Raw genomic sequence first — 22,146 nt, 5'->3', positions numbered from 1 at the left:
TGGGCTTACAGAATGAAGAAAGACAACCCGGCTCCTCAGAGACATGGTGAATATTACTATCTAAGGCACTGATTTTCAACCAGATACCACAAGAATTTTGAAAACATGCAATACCTGACTATTTAGACAGAGGAACTGACCTCTTTTCCCTTAGATTGTCAAATCAAAAAATGACAACAGCCAACACAACAATAGCTGTCCGGTGTGAATGAATCAAAATTATACTTTTTTTTGGTCAGATTGGCAAACATTATAATATAATTTTAGGTGTGCAGCAGAATTTTAGTAAGTCGTTTACATGAGCCGTGAGATGAAAAAGGTTAAAGCCTCTGGTCTGGGGGCTGGCCTGCAGAGGCCGCAGGGCTGGACTCCAATCTTGACTCCCCACCTTACACCAGCTGGAGGCTGTCCTCAAGGTCCTTAACACGTCTGAGTCTCAGTTTCTTAATTTGCAGAATGGACTTAATTATGTGCCCCTCATGGAGTTGCAGTGAAGAGAAGAGAGGGTGTATGTAGAGGTAAATCTATCAAACCTCAGTTACTGTTCATTAATATTATGGTGGTTTCTAAACCGTGAACTCCTTGAGGGCAGACAGAGTGAATGAGAATTCTTTCGTTTTCTCCCTCCACCGGTGTCTACCTAACACTACCCAGAACAAGGCTGAGCTCTAGTTCTGATTCTATTAGGGTTCTGGGCCTTCTGTTGCCTTTAAGCTGTTTAAAGAGTCTGTGAGTCATAGATAAGAATGCAAAGTAATGTTTGTCTAGATGGATGCAAATTACTCCTGTTGTAGGTTCAATCCATTCTACCCCAGAGTGTGGAAGAAGCTAGTTTTATCTCTATTTGCACATTCATGTCAATATTCCAGATCTCTGTCCTTTGGTCTGGCTGTCACCTCTTACTGATTCGCTAGTAATGAGTTAAATAAAATCTTCAGCACATGCTCGCTTTTCATTCGTCATGATTTTACCTTTTTTTGAAAAGTATCTTCTAACATTACTATTACTCCTTCAGCAGAACAGTGCGTTTCTATAGAAGGCAGACACCACTTGTCAGGGCCAGACACTGCCCCATGGAGTTAGAGTGAGGAACATTCGCAGGGGGACAGGAAAGCCTGCACACTCCGCGCGTGGCCGGAGAAGGAAGGCGCTGCTCTCAGAGCTTGGTTGGCCGGCCTGTCTGTATAATGGGCTCATAACGAATACCCGGCCCGGGGCAGTCTCCTGGAGCCCACGCCCTCACCCTTACCCTCTCGCCCTTCTCTCTCTCCTCTGCACCCCGGTCCCCAGGAGGCGCGGGGACTCGAGGGCGGCCCTTTGCCCTGCTGGCTCCCAGGCTGGCACGTCCGCCCCTCCGCCCGCGGGGTCTCTGGGCTCCGCGCGGCCCGCGGGGTGCGGAGGGGCCTCTGGAGGGGGCGGGTTCGCTGGAGCCAGAAAGCCCGGAGCCGCCCAGGAATTTTGGCTGGGACTGCGAGCATTTCCTCCCGAGCGGCCGGCGGGATCGCGGCCGGCTCGCGGGGAGGGTGGCTGCGGGCAGACGCACCATGCGGCCCCTGCTCTGCGCGCTGGCCGCGCTCTCCCTGCTCTGCGCTGCGGGCGCCGACGCCGGTGAGTGGGGCCCGGACGGGCGGGGGCCGGGACAGACGCACTGCGAGGTGGGGAAGAGCAAGAGACGGAGGAGGGAGGGACGTGGAAACAGAGCCGGACAGAGAGAAAGAGATGGGGAAAGACAGAGGACGATGGTGAGAGAAAACGGAGAAAGATAGGAAAAGGCAGAGAAATAAAGGCAGGGGACTGAGACGATTATAGAGAGGGCAGGGGGAAGAATGGAGAGAAATAGAGACTAGGAGACTTTGGAGATAAACAGATGTTTGCGCACTATGAGCTGTGAACAGGGATAGAAAGAAAAAGGAACAAGAGGGAACGAAACAGAGGAACTAACATGGCAGGAGAAGTGGGTGGGGGGAGAATAGAGAGGAAAAGAGAAAGATGTGAGATACTAACGGAAGAGGGATTGTGGACAAACCCGGCGTCCCTCGAAGGAGAGAGGAGGAGACAGGGATCACAGGGTGGGAGGTCAAACCTGCAGGTGGGGCAGCGCCCCAGCCCCACCCCAACTTCCTCTAGGGTCCACAGAGGCTCCCAGACCTGCTTTTACTGGGCCTTGGAAACCGAGCTCCAACAGGAGGGTGATCCAGGCCTGGCCCAGCACAGCCAGCCAGGGACAGGGCTGCAGGCCCAGGAGAAAGGCCCCTCTTTCACCTGTCAGTGGCCTGCGGGGGCTCTGCCGTTGGGGTGAGGAGGCCAGTCTCCAGGCTGCCAGAGAGGTCCCTGAGAGCCTGAGCTGCCTTGGGGAGAGGGTGTGGGAGGGAGAAGCCCTCTGGGTGCTCAGCTGGCTGGGTGTTTTATCTTACACTGTCCCCTCTCCCCTCCCTGACAGCAGTTTTAGTGCTGCCCCTTCACAGGTGAGGCTCAGGTCAGATGGCTGCAGATGTATTTATTTACTGTACACACAGATGCTCCCTTTCCCCGCTAAGATTCTGCATATTGTACAATGTGTTACAGTTTACAGGCCATGTTCCCATTTACCCAATGTCTGGTGCTCATCCCAGTTGTCCAGGTGAGGGCAAGGCTCAGGTCCCATGGTGGTGCCAAGGCACAGCCCTCACTAAGCATCCAGGCCTCCTGTCCCCAGGCCAGGCTGCTCCTCCATCAACCTGGAGCCAGGGGAGGTTGAGTCACTCAGGCAAAGTGCCCTGCATTCGGATGGAAGGCCTCAGCCCCAGTCCACCTTGGGGCACAGTGAACTGTGGGAGTAAGCACCAGGGAAAGAATTGAGGCCAGTCCCGATCCCGGGCAGCTTCTGGCTGAGTAACCCCGGGTACGTCACTTCACCTCTCTGAGACTGTTTGCTCCTCTCTGTGTCGGGAAGAATGATGCCCACCCCACAGAGCTATCTGCAGAGATGGGACAAAAGAGGAAGCACCGGATACATCACACACTGGCTCCTTCTCCCCTCAGATAGCCCCACTGATCCCTCTGATCCTCTGTGTCTTCACCTGTAAGAGGACCTCACCTGTAAGAGGACCTCACCTGTAAGACTGGCTCAGCACCATGCTGGTCCTTCTTCTTCTCTCCCTTCCCCTTCTCCTCCCCCTTCAGTCCCCACCTCCTGGAGCTGAGAAGACAAAGCAGAGTCTGTGATTCCCAGAGGGAGGAGCTGGCCACCTGCCCACAAGTGGCTCACTTTCTGTGGCCCCTTTAGCCATGACTGGTATATACCCTTTAATTTAAAACCATTTTTAAACATTATTTTCTTTCTGATTATGCATGCTCATTGCTACAGATTAAGAAAAAGGATAATGCCCTGGCCGGTTTGGCTCAGCAGTTAGAGCATCAGCCTACAGACCCGAGAGACCCAGGTTCGGTTCCCACTAAGGGCGTATACCTCGGTCGCAGTTTGTCCCCGGCCCTGGTTGGTCGTGAGGGTGGCAGCCACTCCATGTGTTGATGTTTCACGTCGATGTTTCTCTTTCTCCCTCTTCCTCTCTCTCCCTCCCACTCTACCTGAACAAAAAATGGAAAAATGTCCTCGGGTGAGGATAAAAAAAAAAAAAAGAAAAAGGATAGTGATCAAAAAGAATAAAATAAAGGAAAAATATATAAAATTTTAAAAAAGAAAAGGGGAAGAAAGTGTAAATGTATTAATGTAATTTCACACTGAGTTCACACATTTTTGTGTGTAACTTTTCAAACTTCAGACAATATACCATTGTTTTTCTTAACTTTTAATTTTTTTGGATATAAAAGCATACCTCAAAGCTATTGTGGGCTCAGTTTCAGACCACCACAATAAAGTGAATCTTGCACAGTGAGTCACATGATTATTTTTGGTTTCACTATATATATATATACATATACACACACACACACATACATATATACATATAAATGTATATATATAACTTATGTTTACACTATGTCTTAGTCTATTAAATGTGCAATAGTATTCTAAAAAATAATTTTATAGTATTTTATTGCTAAATAAAATGCTAACCATTATCTGAGCCTTCAGCAAGTCATAATCTTTTTGCTGGTGGAAGGTCTTGCCTTCAATTTGTAAAAACACAGTATCGGGAAGCAAAATAAACCAGGTATGCCTGTAAAAACAGAGCAGTACACTGACCCCATGCACCTCTCGCCCACTTCAGCAAGCGTCAGTTCCTGGCTAATCGTGTTTCATGTTACCCCCCCCCCCCTTTCTCTCCTCAAAGTATTTTGAAGAAAATTCCAGACATCATATATTTTCATCTTTAAAAATGTTCTGATCTATCTCTAAAAGATAAGTAATCTTTTAATAAGCATAACTACGATACCATTTTCATAATCTAAAAAAATGGACAAGAATCCCTTAATATCATCAAATATCCAGCCAGGGTTCAAATGTCCCTGATTGTGCCATGTTTTTGCATTTGGTTTGTTTGATCCAAATAAGGTGCATACCTTGCTTTTGGTTGAGATGTCTAATAAGTTTCTTTAAATACTAAGTTCTCTTCTATAGCTTTTTTTTCTTAAAATGTATTTTTTGAAGAAACTGGACTGTTTGTTCTATAGTTTTCCACATTTGGATTTTGGCTGCTTGCATCCTCCGAGTGCCATTTACACGTTCTTTTGCGCCCGTGTTGTCTATAAACTAGTAGTTAGATCTAGAAGCTTGATCTAATTCAATTAGAATTGTTTTTTTGCAAGAATACTTTAAGATGGATTTTATGGCTTCAATTTGCGTTTCTTTCATCACTACTGAGATTGGACTTTTTCTCCAAATGCATATTGGTCATTTCTACTACTCCTTGTAAACTGTTTTTTACTTTTCAATTATGGTATTGGGATTGTTCATATTGATCTGCAAATGCTCTTTATGTATTGAGTGAGCCAAATTTTGTGTCAATTGTAGAGAATTAATTTCAGGTTCAGGTTTGATTGAGTTCCTTTCCTATTTTGCCATGAGAGGGGTCTGAAGAGCCTGGTCCCTTTATAACCATCCCCACCCACGCCTCAGGGCCCGCGGGGAGCTCTCACTGCCCAGCCGACCACTGCAGCCCTGCGGACAGCTGCCCCCCTTGGAGTTCTGCTGTTTGCGGGGGTGAAAGCGGAAGATGCTGAAGGGCTGTCACGAGGACCATCTATTCCCTCTTACGAAATGGATGCTGTGGGGAGCAAAGCACTCAGACAGTCGGAGCCAGGCTCACCTTTGGGCTCTTGTGGGGCCACAAGACAGCTGCAAGGGTGTCAATGTACAGGTTCCTTTTGTCCCACATCTGTCCAGCCCCTCATTTTATAGAAGAGGCAGCTGAAGCCCCAAGTGGCTACACAAGACCATACCACTGCCAGGGCACAGTATAGACAGTGTCATGACCCGTCCTGCAGGTCGAGCAACGAGGACTCTAGAGGGGGAGTGAGGGTGAGGAGGGACAAGAGACACGAGAAATGGAGACAAGACAGGGCTCTGATCAAGTCTCGTTTATTCAGGGGTAATTCACACAATATATAGGGCAAGAAGCACCTGTTGCCAAGCACCAGGCTTGCCCGAAGCAATTCCAGGAAATACTACAAAAGGAACAAAAGGTCAGCAAAGACTGGCTTGTTGAGTAAATGGTTACTTAAAGAAATGCAAAATGCAGAGATAAAGAAATGCAGAATGCAGAGATATCCTGCCTTGGGGCAGGCGATGGCAGAGCAGATTTTAACAAAATTGATGCCATGCAAAAAGTCTCCCACAGTGTCAGGTGGATTGGATTCAAATCCTGTCCCCATCACCTACTTTCTGTGTAATCTGGGGCATCAACGTCTTTGATCTTGGTTTTCTAATCTAAAAAAGGGGGAGGATAAAAGAGTACTGAGCTCACAGATAGAATAAATGAGATAATGCATTTAAGCACTCAAAGCTTGGCACAAAGTAAGTGATCACAAATCAAGAGTAGCTTCAAGGGGGTCAAAGGAGGAGGAATGGGGGACACCTGTAATAGTGTCAACAGTGGAAAAAGAAAAAGAGTAGCTTTGAAGATAGAGTATAGTTATGCCCTTTCCAAAGGTGGGCAAACCGAGGATCCAGCAAGTAGGATTGGCCAAAAAGAGCCGGAGAGCTGGGTCAGCACCGAGCCCTAGTGCTGTTGGAGAAGCCCTTCCCAAGCATCCCCTGGACTCCTGCACGGGACTTGTTCTGGGGCAGATGCCTCCCGTGTCGAGGAGAGCTGGCTGCAGTGATCCAGCCCAGAGCTCCACGTAGAGGGGGAAGCCACGGGGGCTTTTACTGACCCGCTCAGTCTTCAGCTCTCCTGGTCAATGCCCTACATGGCATTTGGACATCACTTGGTAGTTCCGAGGCATCTTCCAGTGCAGGACCCCCTGTGATCAAGCACAGCAATCTCGCAAAGTACACAGAGCAGGGCAGACCCCTTACACACAAGGAGGCTGCCTAGCAGCAAAGAGCAGTCACTAAGCAGAGGGGGTGGCACCGTGTCTCTGACTCCCAGCTTTGGGTTCTTTTCTCAGCACGAGGAGAGAGGTTAGTTACCCTGGATGTCTTCTTAGACCCTCTCCACATGGCGGGGGTTTTGGAATGTTCTGGTACATTGTAGCCCAGCAGACTGAAAAGCGCAGTAGTCCAAGATAGAAGGAATCTTGGTTTCTGAATAGCTCAGCTGCCTGCCAGCCTTGACCACTGGCCAGTCTACCTCTGAAGAGATACATGAGAAAGAAGGGAACTCGTGTATGAGTGAGGGGCTCTTTGTTACAGAAGCCTAGCTTGTATCTCAGGCAAAATACTGACTTAACCAGCTGCGAAGCACCGGAGTGCACTGCTGTGCTCTGAGTGATCGGCAAGGCTCCGGCCACAGCTGGACGGTGACCGGACACCGAGGGAGCACGGCATGTCTCTCCCAAAACAAACTAGACTAAACCAAACAAAAGTGTTCTTCAGAATCTGAGCTCTCTGTTTGGGGGGCAGAGGGTCCCTCTCCTGCTTCAGCCAGGGCAGGTCCACAGATTGGAGTTCTTCACATAATTATTTGAAAATAATGTTCTGCTATAAAATTACAAAAACCACTGATGGTTTTGAATGAGTCACAAATTATAATACAAATATCAGATGTGGTAAAATATATTATTCTATTACATTGAATGTGGTCGAATATAATTGAGCCCCAGTGGCGAGAGTGGCTGGTCAGGGTGTCTGCGATGACTCAGGGGCACGGTGGCACGCGTCAACATTGCGCTGAGAAAGTGCTGTCATCACCTGGTCCCACAGAGACCGGTGGAGTTGTGGGTGCTTTCTTTAGTGTTTGGGTCCCAGATAAAAGTCTCCTCTGCTTGTAAGTGGGAGAGGGCCTCACTTCCTGCCTTCGAGGGGGACCCAGTGGCCATGTCTCTTTAACTGGAGAAGTTAGTCCAGCGCCTCTGCCTGGGCTTCTGGCCCCTCCTGGCAGCCTGTCCTTACCAGCGCACGACATCCCAGCCCTGGCCACCATCCAGGGTGCACACAGGCCCTGAGCAGGAGCCAGGCCAGGAAAAACAACCCAGCATCCAAGAAGGTCCATTTCCCACTGTCCGGGGCCGGGTAGGGAAGGCGGAGCAGAGGAAGGAAGGGAAGACGGGAACCACAGCCTTGGCTCCTCGGGTTGATCATGGTGATCCTGCAGCCTCCCCCACTCCTCTTCTAGAACTTTCTAAAAGCTCCGCAAAGCAGGCGTTAGCATGAGCTCCTTTCTACTAAGGCTCCAAGATGTGTGTGTGTGTGTGTGTGTGTGTGTGTGTGTACAAGCTCAAAAAAATAGAAGGCGCCCAGGTCTTGCCTTGTTGGACCTGGTCCAGGAAGCAACTTGTCCTCGACTTCTTTCACTTCTGTCCTTGTAGCTGATTTCTGAGGCCCCTCGACAGGCTCTGAAAGACCCAGCAGCATCAGGGGTGAGCCAGTCGGGGGGGCAGTGCCTCGGGCCTACCCCACCCGTGCTGTGGAGGCTCCAGGATGAGGAGAAAGATTCCCACAGGCCCACAGCAGTTCATGGCCGAGCTGGGCCAAGAACGGGGCTGCCTGGTGTGTTTTCCGCGATCATGCATTGAGGTCAACGCCATGGGATCCACATGGCGAGGGAGCCTGGCGCAGGGAGGTTGGGAGGGCCCTGGCTCTGCCCCAGCGCTCTCTCTCCATTGAACTGGTGGGAGGTGGGATGAGCTCATGGACAGCTGGGCGGCGGAGCCCAGCGCTGAGTTCCGTCCAGATGTGAGAGGCTAGTGCTGTGGATGGGGAGAACAGCTCAGTCCGGCCTTTTCCCTGCTCGGGTTTGGAGCCAAGTTAGCTCTCGCCACAGACATGAAGAGCAGTGTGCTTTGGGCCACGGGAGGGGCATGTTGTGTGGCCCCTGACTTACAGAGCTGGTGCAGCCCACTGACCACAGGGTCGCAGGGTGTCCTCTTGGCCTACACTGCGGGGAGGGAGGGGGACGAGAGGACCAGGGTAGGGTCTTGGAAAGGGCAAGCAGGGCTTAGGGGGGAAATTTGGCCAAAAGCCCCTGGGCAGACCTGCACAGGGAGGCTGTGGACACAGACAGCCCTCCTGTGGGTAAGAACAGCTCTCCCTGCCCCTCGGAAATCCTTCCTCTCCAGGGTCAGCACCCAGTTCTTTCGGCTGGGGTAAATGAGTCAGACTTCGGAGTCCCTTCATTCTGGCCACCTCTAGACTTTCGTAGGACATGTGGCTCAGAATGGGGCACAGCCCTTTGGGTAGGATCTCTCAAACCTGAACATTTCACATCAGTGCACACAGCCCACAGTGGCTTCTGTGTTTTGCAGCCCATCAGACAACTGGCTTTTCTTATGGAAAATGTCAAACTACACGCGCGCGCACACACATGCACACACATATATACACACACACACATAGTACAGTCAACTCCCATGTCCCCATCACCCATTCAAGTTACTAATCTTGGCCAATCTTGTTTGTTCTACACTCCGCCCATGCCTCCTCCCACTCCCAGGCCTGGATTATTTTGAAATAAATCCAAGACATCATAGCATTTATCTGTAAATATTTTGGTGTAAATCTCTAAAAGACTCCCTTTTAAAAAAGTAACCAAACTGCCATTATAACATCTCCCCCCCCTCCCCAAAGCCAACAAATAGACCATTGTCTTTTGAAGAGAAGGGAAATAAAGAAACGGAGAATGTAAAACACAAACTGTTCTCCCGGAGAAACGCTCAGGGGAAGGAAGCCGTGTCCCTGATGTGCTCCTCACACCGAGTGAAGAGAGGGAACCAGAGAGTCTGAGAGCCAGGGGCTCCAGCGGACTCCGGAAGGCAAGCTTGTTGAGGTGTCAGGAGAAGGCCAGGTGCCTGGGGTCCTGTCATTTGCTGACTGCGACCTTGAGTAAGTCATTCAACCTCTGAGTAACACATTCATCGCCAGCAAAATGGCTTAACACCTCCATTCCTACCTCAAGACCTTTCAACCTTCTGGGCAATTAAATGTCCCGTTGGACAACCTGACCCACACTGACGCCCTACAGTCCCAGGAGTTCTGCACCCACAGAGATCAGAGCAGTGACCCTTACCCCCTCTGCTTCAGGGCCCACATCTGTGGCCACAGCCCTGACACTGTCACTGTGAAGCTGCTCCACCTTGACAACTGAGAACTGCAGTACCCTTACCTTCCGTCCCTGTTTCTCTCATCATTGCACCAAGACCACAAGTCCTTTCAGCCCCTTCATTTCTCCCAATTGCTCTTCTTATTGGCCTCTTTTCCTTCTTACCCCAGCAAGACTCCAGAGCCCATTCCCTCAGCCCCTTGCCGGTCAACCCTCAATTCCTTTGCTCTCGCCCCACCACACTCATCCTGCAGACTCCCAGGAGTCAGCTCCTCAGCCACATCTGCTGCCGAGCCGCCAGGGGAGGGCTGGTGCTCCCAAGGTTGCTCACCGATGCCCTCACTCTGCACCCCTGCACAGCCTCCTGTATCCCCATCCCCTTCGGGGCCCCTCTTTATTCAAGCCCCTGCCCAGGGCTGTGCTGTAAATGCTCTCACCATGGCTTCTGTTCTAGTGGCTGTGTTTAACAACCCACTCACAGAAGTCCTGAAAATTCGACAGCTGTCCTTTCCTCTTTCCTACATGGACTTTCAGCAAATGATTCTCCTCTTACTTTACAGAATGAATAGGGGCCATCAGGTGGGGACTCGGTCAACTGTTGGCCTCTAAGTAGAACTTTTATACCCATTTTTGCTACGTGCTCTCTCTCTTCCCTCCTTGAATTGTCCCTGCCCGCCTCTCCCTGCAGGTGGCATCCCTTAGCTCTTCTTTGCTCCTCTCCTTCCCAGGCTATGAGCATGGCTGTGTTTCTTCAGTGCCTTAAAAGACCAGAAGCGACACCAATAAGCTTTCTCTAGACCCTGTGATCTCCTCTCCCTTCCTTCACAGCCGAGCTTCCTGAAGACACTTTCCAGGATCCAGGTTTCTGCCTTCTGACCTCTCCTTCGCTTCTCATCCCACTGCAGCTGAACCTGGTTTGCTCCCACCGCTCCACTGAAAGGAAGAGCTGGAGGGGGCTTAGCAGTGACTTTCCTGTTGCTCTGGTTCCCATCCTCATCTCGCGAGACCCCTGGGCTGCTTTAGGTCATGCTGGGTGCCTTGTCCTCTGTAAAGCTCTCTGCCTCTCTCAGTTTCTGGGACAGTGTCCACCTTCCTGAGTGCCAGTGTTCTTCAAGGTTCAGCCAACTTTGAGGACCCACAGGCATTTGAGAGCCACCAGCTCTGAAACCTCAGCTTAGAACCGGGGGTCTAAGACTTCCAGTATGAGGGTTGGCAGTGCCAGGAAGAACCAAGGAGGTATCAACATTGGGCGGGGGCGGGGATGATGAATCAAGGGTTGGACAGGTTGCACCTCAAATCTTCCACTTACTAGCTGTGTGACATTGCACACATCACTTCACCCCTCTGTGTGGCAGTTTCCGTACATGCACATTAAGGATAATAATAGGCTGTTGTAAAACTTGATTGAGTTGATACATTTGTTTAGCACACTATCTGGTCCATAGTAAGCACTCAGCAAGTGTCAGCTATTGCTAAATGGTCACCAATGTCAGTGCTAAAATACCTCCACTCATTTTCTTCCTCTCTATTGCTACTGCCTCCTTCCTCACTTCTTACCCTGGTTACTGCAGTAACTCTGCCTTCAAAGACAAATCTCTCCAATCCGTTCTCTGAGTTTAACAATTCATAGATGACTATGTGACTCTTTGGTTAAACCCCAAATAAGCACTGAGGTTGGTTTACTAGGGCCTCTGGCATGGTGTCTGTGGTCCACCTCTCCCGTCATCTCCCACCCACCTGGACTTTCAGCCACTCCAAACTGCCCAGGGTTTGGAGTCATTCGGACTCAAGCTTCTCTGTCTTTGCACGTGCCATTCTCCTGGGAAACTTTCGTCCCTTCCTTAACTTACCCAGTCCAGGCAGCTCCTCCTCCAGAAGCCCACGTGGACATCGGTGAGCTCAGAGACCACGGAGACAGTGAGTGGTCAGAGCGGCCCACACTCCCCTGACCCCGCTGGGCCTGTCTTTGCTTCTCCTCGTGACTGGTTCAGGAACACCTACTTGACCCCCATGCTTTAAGGGTGTCGCCAGTGTTCCAGGGTGACCGAGGGCCCCGCAGGGACACCACTTGTTTTCCCACAGCTGCTGAACCCTTCATCCCCTCCCGAGGAGATCCAGCTCGGACCACAGGGTGTGACACACACATGGCTGTCCATGGCCGTTTAGACATCATAGAGGAGGTAATGGGGTGACCTGGGAGGACATGTATCTTTGGGGCCACCTGCCAGGCTGGTGGCTTTATAGGGCTCTGGCCAACCTTGCTTTGGAAAATTAGGGAAATCCAGGCCAATCCTGCTCCCTGGCCACCTGGGCTGTCAGGCTAAACCTCTCCCTGAAAACTTGTTTACATCAAAAATTTAATTTTTAACATTTGAATAATATTTTAATGAAGCTGGTGTTCCTAGAAATCCTATTTTTCCAATTAAGTTATTCTTCTAAGAAGGGGTCTGTAGGTTTTGCCAGACTTTTAATAAGGTTCATTGATGAAAAAAGTTAACAAAGAAAATTTCAAAATCCCAAACCTGTTATTTGGCAGGGTTGCCACCAGGGGGCAAAGCAACAAAAGGAATGTGAGCTCCCAGTGAGTTCTGGAGCGGGAAGAGGAACCCTAGTCACTTCAAACCTGTGACAGAAAAACCAGTGCCAGAGCCAGGAGCAGTCATAGAGAGGGAGCCCCTCAGATTTTGTCATCTGGGGAACGGGGAGGTGAAAGGGACTGAACAAGAAGGACCCAGGTCCCCGGGCACCCAGTACTCTCCCCACCGGACCACTGACTAAGCAGGACCTGGCGCTGCTCTTGTCCCCTGCTCCTCACCCCACCCCACCGTCCCATCTCTCCCTGCTCTAGAAGGTGGAGAAGACCGTGGGGCACCTGGAGGCAGAAGTGAAAGGCCTGCTGAGCCAGCTGGAGGAGCTGGCCTGGAACCTGCCCCAGGGGCCCTTCAGCCGAACCCCCGACCTCCTGGGAGATGGTGAGTGGTCAGGTGGCAGAGAGGACAACTGGGGCTGGGCATGCAGGAAGGGTGTGGGTGCACTGGTGTGGCCTGGACAAGCCAGGGCTCCAGCTCCTCCTTGAGACAGAAGTGGGAAGGCATTTCCCCCAGCTCGCCCCATGTTCTCTGCCCCATCCCCACCCCATCCCACCCGACTGCTGCAGCCTGGGCACTTGAGTTCCATCTCGGCACCACCACCCTGACAGAGCACTGCCTCCGTCACGGCCACGTCCGTCCCTCCAAGCTCCTCGGTTCCTTTCATCTCCCTTCCAAGGACCACCCGTGTTCCCACTAACCCTTTCAGGAAAGACTGGCAGCCCTCTGACCGGGCAGTGGAGGGAGTGCCACCTGCTCCCTCCTTGAGCCCTGTGTTCCCTGGCACCGGAGTTCCGGGGGAGCTGGAGGGCGGGGAGGGTGCCTTCAGCACTCCCTCACATGAGCCGCCCCTTTCTTTCAGATCGTTTCTGAGCACCTGTCTGTCTGAGCACCTGTCTGTCTGAGCACCTGTCTGAGCACCTGTCTGAGCACCTGTCTGAGCACCTGTCTGTCTGAGCACCTGTCTGTCTGAGCACCTGTCTGAGCACCTGTCTGAGCACCGGAGCGGAGGTGCCCAGCAGCTGGAAGCGGTGCCCTGTGGACAGCGCTCCTCTCAGAGGGCCTGGTCGGCGCCCTTCAGCTTGTGCACAATGAGAGCTACTCCTTCGATCCTCTGTCCGCTGACAGTGACCCCTGCAGCCGAGGCTTGCTCTCCACCTACTGCCATGCCCTGAGGCCCACCTCCCCTGAAGGCTCAGACCTGGGAGCCCCCGGCCCACTGTGCTTCAGCCCCCATTCTCTAAGGGGCAGACAGGGCAGGGTGGTTCAGAGATGAGGCCCCTGAAGCCCAGAATGGTAGATGAGCGGTGGAAGGGCCCTTTGGGGAACCTCACTACTCAAGCATGGCCTCTGTGAGCAGAGGTCTCACCTAGGAGTCGTCAGAAATGCAGAATTTGCGGCCCCACCCAAACTCCTGAATCACATTTACATTTTAATGAGACCACCCCAGGGGATTTGTGTGCCCATTAAAGTTTTAAAAATGTTTTCTATTGAGGTAAAATTCACATAACACACAATTCAAAGTTTTAACCCTTTAAACTGTACAGACTCAGTGGCTTCATGAAGTGCAGTCAGCCCGAAAGGAAGCCCCTTACCCATTAAGCATCACTTCCCACTTCCCTCCCGCTGGCGTCTGTCCTGGGGACTCGCGTGCTCTGCACAGCACATATAAACGCAGTCATACAGTCTGGGGTCCTCCGCGTGTTTTTTTCTCTTGGCATGTTTTCAAGGTTCACTGCTGTTGCAGCATGTATCAGTACTTTATTCCCTTTTGTGTAAACACACTTTCATCTCTCGGATCCATAACGGGATGGGATTGCTGATTCAAATAGTAACTTTAAGTTTTTAAGGAATCCCCAAACGTTTTTGCACAGCAGCTGTACCATTGTACACTCTCACCAGCAATGTTTATATAAGGGTTTCAACGTTTCCCACCCTCACCAACATGTCTTTTTGACTGTAGTCATCACAGTAGGTGTGCAGTGGCTATCACTGTAGTTTTGGGTTGCATTTACCTAATTCCCAGTGACGCTGGGCATCTTTTCATGTATTTGTTGGTTATTTCTATTTTTTTTTAAATGGCTATTCAAGTATTTGCCCATTTTATTATTTCTTTCTTTCTTTCTTTTTCTTATTTTTTAAATCCTCACCTGAGGATATTTTCCATTGATTTTCAGATAGAGTGGGAGGGAGATAGAGAGAAACTTCGATGTGACAGAGACACATGGACTGGTTGCCTCCCACATGACCCCAGCCAGGGCCAGGGATCAAACCCGCAACCAAGATACATGCCCGTAACTGGAATCAAACTCTTGACTCCTTGGTTGTGAGCCAACATTCCAACCGCTGAGCCAAAGCAGCCTGGACAAGTATTTGCCCATTTTAAAAGTCGGGGTGTCTTTCATTGTTGTTAGGGTTTCTATGTGCTGTGGATACTAGGCTTCTATCAGACATGCAATTTGCAAACATTTTCTCCTATTCTGCAGATGGTCTTTTTACTTTTCTGATAGTGTCCTTTCAGATACAAATGTTTTCATTTTGAACAAGTCCAACTTGGTGGTTGTTACTTGTGCTTTTGGCATCATATCGAAGAATCCATTGCCAAATCTAAGGTCATGGGTAGTTATTGTTTTCTTCTAAGATTTTTATAGCTTTAGCTCCTTTAAAAAAATTGTTTTTCTTTATTGATTTGAGAGAAGGGAAGAAAGAGGGAGAGAGAGAGATAGAAACATCGATGAGAGAGAACATTGGCCACCTCCTGCATGCCCCACACTGGGCATTTGGCCCACAATCTGGGCATGTGCCCTGGCCAGGAATAGAACTGGCAACCTCTTGGTGCATGGGTCGACGCTCAGCCACTAAGTCACACCAACCTGGCTAGCTTTAGCACTTACATTTAGTTCTTTGATCTATTTTGAATTAATTTCTTAATATGATGTGAGATAGGGATTCAACTTCATTCCTTTGCTTGGGGATATCCAGTTATCTCAGCACTACTTTTTGGAGAGAATATGCTTTCCCCACTGAACGGTCCTGGGACACTTGTCAAAATCAATTGAGCAGAGATGTGTAGGTTGATTTTTCAGTTCTATCTCATGGGTCTATATGCCTATCCTTATGCCAGTACCACACTATATGAATTACTATAGATGTTTGAAACTAAGAAGTAATTTTAAGTGACTGTTGTTCTTTTCCAAGACTGTTTTTTTTTTTTTTACTGTTTGGGGACCACTTCCTTGCAATTCCATATGAAGTTTAGGATCAGCTTGTCCATACCTGCAAGAACGCAGCTGGAATTTTGATAGGGGTTGGATTGAATCCGTAGATCAATTTGCAGAGTATTGCCATGTCAACAATACAGTCTTCCAATCAATGAACACAGGATGTTTTATATTTTTGTATTTTTCAGTGTACAAGTCTTACACCACATTGGTTAAATGTATTCTTTAAGTATTTTATTCTTTTTGATATTATTGTAAATGGAATTGTTTTAATGTCATTTTCAGGTTGTTGTTCATTGCTATTGTTTAGAAATACAACTGATTTTGTATGTTCATCAAGTATGTTATCCTGCAATTTTGTTGAATTCATTTATTAACTCTGATAGTTTTTGTGTGGATATTTTAGGATTATATAATATATATGAATATATAGTCATGTCATCTGTGAATAGTGTTTTACTTCCCATCATTAAGTATGTCAGCTGTGGTTTTTCATAGATGCCCTTTATTTCAGGTTGATAATTTTCCTTTCTATTCTTAGTTTCTTGGGTTTTTGTCATCAAATGTGGCGGTTTCTCAAATGCTTCTTCTGCATGGAGATGATCATGTGGTTCTTACCTCCTACTAACAATGTGTATTACATTGATTGATTTTTACATATTGAATGATTTTGGTATTCCTTTGATATATCCCATTTAGTCATGGTAGATAATTATTTTAACATGCTGCTAGATTCAGTTGACTAGAATTTCATTGAGGATTTTTGCACTTTTTTTATGATGTCTTTAGCTTTGGTGTCAGGATAACACTGGTCTCAGACTAAATTAAGAAATGTTACTTCTATATTTTGGGAATAGTTTGAGAAAGATTTGTGTTACTTCTTTAAACATTTGATAGAATGCATCAGTGAAGTCTCCCAGTCTTGAGTTTTTTATTATTGGGATTGTTTTTTATTACTGATTTAATCTAATTATAGGTCTATTCAGATTTTCTATTTCTTCTTGAGTCAGATTTGAGAATTTGTGTGTTCCTAGGAATTCTCCCATTTTCTCCAGGTTATCTAATACGTTGACATACAATTGTTAACAGTATTTCCTTGTAATCCTTTATTTGTATAAGGTTGTTAGTAACATCCCCACTTTTATTTCTGATTTTAGTAATTGAATCATCTCTCAATTTGGTTGATCTTTTCAAATAGCCTTTTTTTGTTGTCGTTTCATAGATTCTACTGTTTTGTTTTGTTTTTTCTTTTAATTCTTTATTTTGTTTATCTGCACTCTCGTCTTTATTTTCTTCCTTTTGGTTGCTTTGGGTTTAGTTTGCTCTTCTTTCTCTAATTCCTTAAAATAGAAGATTAGGTTATTGGCTTGAGCTCTCTCTTTTTTATGTTTTCATTGATTTTTTTTTTTTTAGAGCGAGAGGGAGGAGAGAGAGATAGAAACATCAATGAGAGAGAAACATTGATCAGCTGCCTTCTGCCCACTCCCTACCGGGGATCGAGCCTGCAACCTGGGCATGTGCCCTGACCGGGAATCAAACCAGTGACCTCTTGGTGCAGGGGTCGATGCTCAACCATTGAACCACACCGGCTGGGATCTTTTCTTTTTCTTAATGTAGGCATTTACAGCTATCTTTTCCCTCTGAGCACTGCTATCACTGCATCACACATTTTGGTATATTGTGTTTTCATTTTCAATAATCTCAAAGTATTTCCTAAAATTTCTCTTGTAACTTCTTCTTTAACTCATTGAGTTATTTTAAGAATATGTTATTTGCCCTGGCCAGCATGGCTCAATGATTAAGAGCATCAGCCCATACACCAAAGGGTCATTGGTTTGATTTCTGGTCAAGGGCACCTGGGTTGCTGGTTCCATCCCCGGAATTGGTGGGGGTGCATGAGGGAGACAACCGATTGATGTGTCTCTCTCACATTGATGTCTCTCTCGCTCTCTCTCCCCTCCACTTTAAAAAAAAAAAGTATGTTATTTAGTTTCCATATTTTTGTAAAATTTCCAGATTTCCTCCTATTACTTATTTCCAATTTCATTCCACTGGGTCATAGAAGATATTCTGTATGGATTCAATCTCTAGAATTTATTTAGTTTTGTGGTCTATCTGGATAAATTTCCATGTGCATTTGAGAAGAATATATATCTGTTGTTGGGTGGACAATGTGTTCTATATGTCTGCTAGGTATAGGTGATTTAGTGTTCAAGTTTTCTGTTTTATTTTGTCTAATTGTTCTATCCAATAGAGAAAGTGGAATGTTGAAGTCTCTAAGTATAATTATTGAACTATTACTCCCTTCAATTCTGTCAGTTTTTGTTTCAAACTTTCTGGGGGCTCTATTGTTAAGTGCATATATGTTTATAACTGTTATATTTTGATAGATTAACCCTTTTATCAGGATATACTTTGATATCCTTTGTCTGCTAATTTTTGCCTTTTAATTGGAGAATTTATTCCAATTATATTTACCATGTAATCTTGGATGTGTAGATGGTCTTTTATCAAATTGGTTTACAGCCATTGTTTCTTCAAATATGTCTTTCTCTCTTCTCTTTTGACTCCCATTATGCATATGTTGGTACATTTGATGGTGCTCCTCATACTGGGAAATCTCAAATGTCTATCATGAAGTTGCCAATTCTTTTCCTACCTTCTCTAATCTCTTGAATCCCCTCTAGGAAAGTTTTCATTTATTATTGTACTTTTCAACTCTTGAATTTCTATTTGGTTTCTTTTCTTCCTTCTCTTTATTGATATTATTTGGTGAGGCATCATTCTCCTGGTTCCCTCTAGTTCTTTGTTCATAGCTTCTTCTAGTTATTTATTTATTCATTCATTCATTCGTTTGCTTGTTTTATATTTTCATTGATTGTTTTAGAAAGAGAGGAAGGGAGAGATAGAAACGTTGATGTGAGACAGAAACATCGATTTGGCTGCCTCCTGCACACCCCCTACTGGGGATTGAGCCCACAACTCAGGCATGTGCCGACAGGGAATAGAACAGGGGCCTCTCAGTCCATAGGATGATGCTCAATCCACTGAGCCACACCGGCTGGGCTTCTTTTAGTTTTTTTAAGACAGTCAATTTAAAGTCTTTGTTTGGTTAATCAAATATATGGGCTTCTGTATTTCTACTAACAGATCCCCACACACCCCCTCCCCACGTATGGTTCATACTTTGTTTCTCTACATGCCTCATAATTTTTGTTGAACACTGGACATTTTGAAAATTATGTGACAACTCGACAAATCAGATTCTTTCCCATACTCGGGGAGGTTGTTGCTCCTTGTTGTATGTAGTGTAGTTTAATGACTTATCTAAAACTGATTTTTAAATGTTTGTATTCTTTGTCAGGGGTGGCCATTGAAGTTTCTGTTCAGTTAGTTTAGTTGTCACTAATGATTCAACACATTTCCTTAAACTCCTGGAACCAAAAAACTGAAAGTAATCCCCCAGTCTTTGCAAATATGTGTGTTGGGGCACATCCTTTGATACTCAGCCAGTTCTGACACTCAGTTATAAACCAACTCTGCCTTAGCATTCACTTCCTTCTTGTGCAGAACCTAAAGGTCAGCAGAGGTGAGAGTTTGGGGCCTTCTCAAGTCTTTTCTACATGGATTTCTACATTCCCAGTTGGGGGAACCTCTTCAAAACCATTTTTCCCCAAAGCATCTCATGTCATCTTTTCTCCCCAAGCTCTTCAATTTGTCTCCTGTTTGCCCCAGACTTTTGAAGTTCTTTACCCCATCATTTTGCTGACTACTGTGAAGTTGCAATAGCTCTGATTTAATTTACTCTTCATTTTACAAGAGGCCCAAAGAGGGGAAGTAACTTTTCCAGGATCACACAGCAGATCAGTGGCTCAGCTGAGATCAAAATACGGACGCTTGAGTCCGAAAGCAGTGCTCTTTCTACTTCAGGATTAGATCAGCTGACTGTTGGGAAGGAACCAGGTTCAGGGTGGACCCCAGTATTAGGCAAAGGAGAGCTTTCCAAGGAGCAAGGGCTGAGGGGAAGAGCTCCTCGTAGAGTTGGGGGCTTGATTGATTGAATCTTTTGCTGAGAATGGACCCTTTACATGGCCAGGTGGAGAACCGAGTAATGATCCCTGTCTCTCAGAGAGGAACACAGGTAGGTAGGTAGGTGTGGAGTGGTGAACATTTAAGCTGTTTGTTCTCTGCTTGAGAAAATGATTTAGGTTGATTTCTGTTTCTAGGTCTGACTACTCCCTACTAGCCAAGGCAGGAAGAAGCTGACAGTAGACATAGGGTCGAGTTTTAGGCCAGGATTACGACTCCCTACCAAAGCAAGAGAATGGACATGGTATGGCCGTCCAGCTGTTGCTTGGACCATGTTATCTGCAAAGGTTCAACTCTCAGATCCCTCTTTCCAAAGCTGGGAGTGGACATGTCCCATCTGCCATTACCTGACTGAATTCCGAACACCCCACCACCTGTACACCTACCCTCTACATGAACACCTCTGCTCTCAGAAGTTCTGTCTTAGTGTACACGTATTTAGATGAGCCTCAGGATCACACGGCAGGCAGGTTACAGATGCAGTTTCCCGGGCGCCATGTCTTCTCAGAATCTGTGAGGGTGGGGCCCAAGGACCGTATCTTTAACAAGCCCCTCAGATGATCCCCATGCACACTAAGGTGTTTTGTTTTGTCTTTCATTACCTTTGTCATGCCCATGGGGCCCAACCCATTGTAAGTATGGGCTGGAAGACTGTGAACTCACAGATCTCTCTGAGTTCCTGCTGATGTCTCACAGCTGTTGACTTAGTGTCATAGAAACACACGTCTCAGACAAATCAATGTTTAAAAAGGCTAACCTCTAATAAATAATTCCCCACCTCCCTCACCCACATATTTTTACGGAGACCATTGTTTCTGCGGTTTCCTGATAAATGAAGGCCCCGTCAGTGTGACGGCGGTTAAGAAGGTGGTGATACAGAGCTGGAGCTTCACCTCCCCTTGGCTTCATTATTCGTGCTATCTTCTACTCTCAAGTGCTCAGGGCTGGCCTGTGGGACGGGCCTCCACTCGGACAGTTACAGCCTGATGGAAAGGGCCTGGGTTTCCGTGGTGGAGGCAGAATTTGATTCTCAGAGACAAGTGTTATCCGTGGGAGTTCATGGTGTTTCTTAGCAGTGGTGACTGCCTGCTGTTTTGTCTGTTTTCAACCTTCTGGGTACACAGTTCAAGCCTCAGCTCCATGGAATCCTACTACAGCACACTGACTCCCTGACTCTGCAACTAGGCTGCTGTTTCTTACTTTTCTTTTTTTCCTTTTCTTCCTTCCTTCCCTCCCTCACCTTCTTCTTCCCCTTCCTCTTCTTGTTACTAGCTCCTTTCCTCGGTATTTGATGTCACACTAAGGTTTAAGAACCACCACTTCGGGACCATTTCCCCATTCATACAAGGTGAGCATTCCAAGGTTCTTTCCCTAAACTTTTCACCTGAGACAAGTGACTCACTGGCCTCACCCTCGCCCCAGTCCTACCCTTAACAAAGTGCTCCTGCCGATGTCTCACAGCTGTTGAAAGTTTACTAAGGGCTGAATCCATCTGGTGCCTCATCCTCTACTCTGGAAGTGAGGTTGGATGTGTACCATGGACTGGCCTTGACTGACAACTCCAGAAGACTGCAAAAGACCCTGTGTAATCCTCTCCCAAACAGATGCCCTGTAAGGTCAGATGTCCCCCTCCCCATCTTTTTTTGCCCTAAGCATAATCAATAATGTTAACAACCTCCCACTGACCTTAAAAGCCAGTAGGTACCTTTTCCCCTGAGAGAGATCTGTGAGTTCAGTCTTCCAACCCGTACTTACAATGGGTTGGGCCCATGGACATGACCAAGAGGGCAGCCAGAGGGACAGGAAGGTGGAGAGAACCAGGACCAGGATAAGCACTGGTGGCCCCAGGTACACAGACCAGGGTCTCACACTCAAAAGCCTGTGAAGCTGAAAGCCATTCGGGAGAGGTGGGGCCTGCAGCAGAATGACAAGTATACACTAGAAGGGCAACAGCAATTTGGCTCCAGCAGCAACCACTATGTAAGGATTCTGGGCCAATATCACCAGAATTTTTTCTCTTTGAAGAGAAGTCAGGAGTGCCCTGGCTGGTGTGGCTCAGCTGGTTGAGCACTGTCCTGTGCACCGAAGGGTTGCTGGTTCAATTCCCAGTTCGGGCACATACCTAGGTTGCAGGTTCAATCCCCCATCAGGGTGCATGCAGAAGGCAGCTGATCGACGTTTGTCTCTCTCCCTCTCCCTTCCCCTCACTCTAAAATCAATTTAAAAAGAAAATAGCATCCTTTTCTCCTTCATTAAGAGAGAGAGAGAGAGAGAGAGAGAGAGAGAGAGAGAGAGAGAAGCCAGGAGTCTGAATTTGTTTAAATATGAAATCTGTCCATGCTTGAATGTTGACAACAATTTCAAGTGTTTAAAAAGTCTTTGGAGACCAAAGTTGATGCATGTGCAGGTCAGAGTGTCTGCTGGGCACCAGGGTGAACCAACCCTCTGGTGTGGACAGCAGGCTGAGTAACATCACAGAACACGTGCAGTCCCATTAGCTCAGACTGAGTGCAGGCCCTGGCCCAAGTCTGGAGGCCAGTGGGGTCAGCCTGAGCTCATGGCAGGCTGTGCAACACCAACAGTCCATCCCGCCAGGCAGGCCACACC

At 47.5% G+C, this 22,146-nt stretch overlaps 1 protein-coding gene across 1 annotated transcript; it reads left to right on the top strand.

The window, feature by feature from the left end:
* Window positions 1-1,544: 1,544 nt before the first annotated feature.
* PLAC9 (placenta associated 9) lies at window positions 1,545-13,145 on the top strand. The gene is made up of 4 exons (XM_036264850.1): window positions 1,545-1,608; window positions 11,724-11,821; window positions 12,490-12,613; window positions 13,092-13,145. Exons 1-4 carry the CDS (start codon window positions 1,545-1,547, stop codon window positions 13,100-13,102), a joined length of 297 nt encoding a protein of 98 aa, XP_036120743.1. The 3' UTR covers window positions 13,103-13,145.
* Window positions 13,146-22,146: the final 9,001 nt, after the last annotated feature.

The sequence above is a fragment of the Molossus molossus genome, unplaced genomic scaffold (genome assembly GCF_014108415.1).
Source record: "Molossus molossus isolate mMolMol1 unplaced genomic scaffold, mMolMol1.p scaffold_m16_p_17, whole genome shotgun sequence".
NCBI lineage: Eukaryota > Metazoa > Chordata > Mammalia > Chiroptera > Molossidae > Molossus > Molossus molossus.
This window is presented reverse-complemented; position numbering and strand designations above follow the sequence as displayed.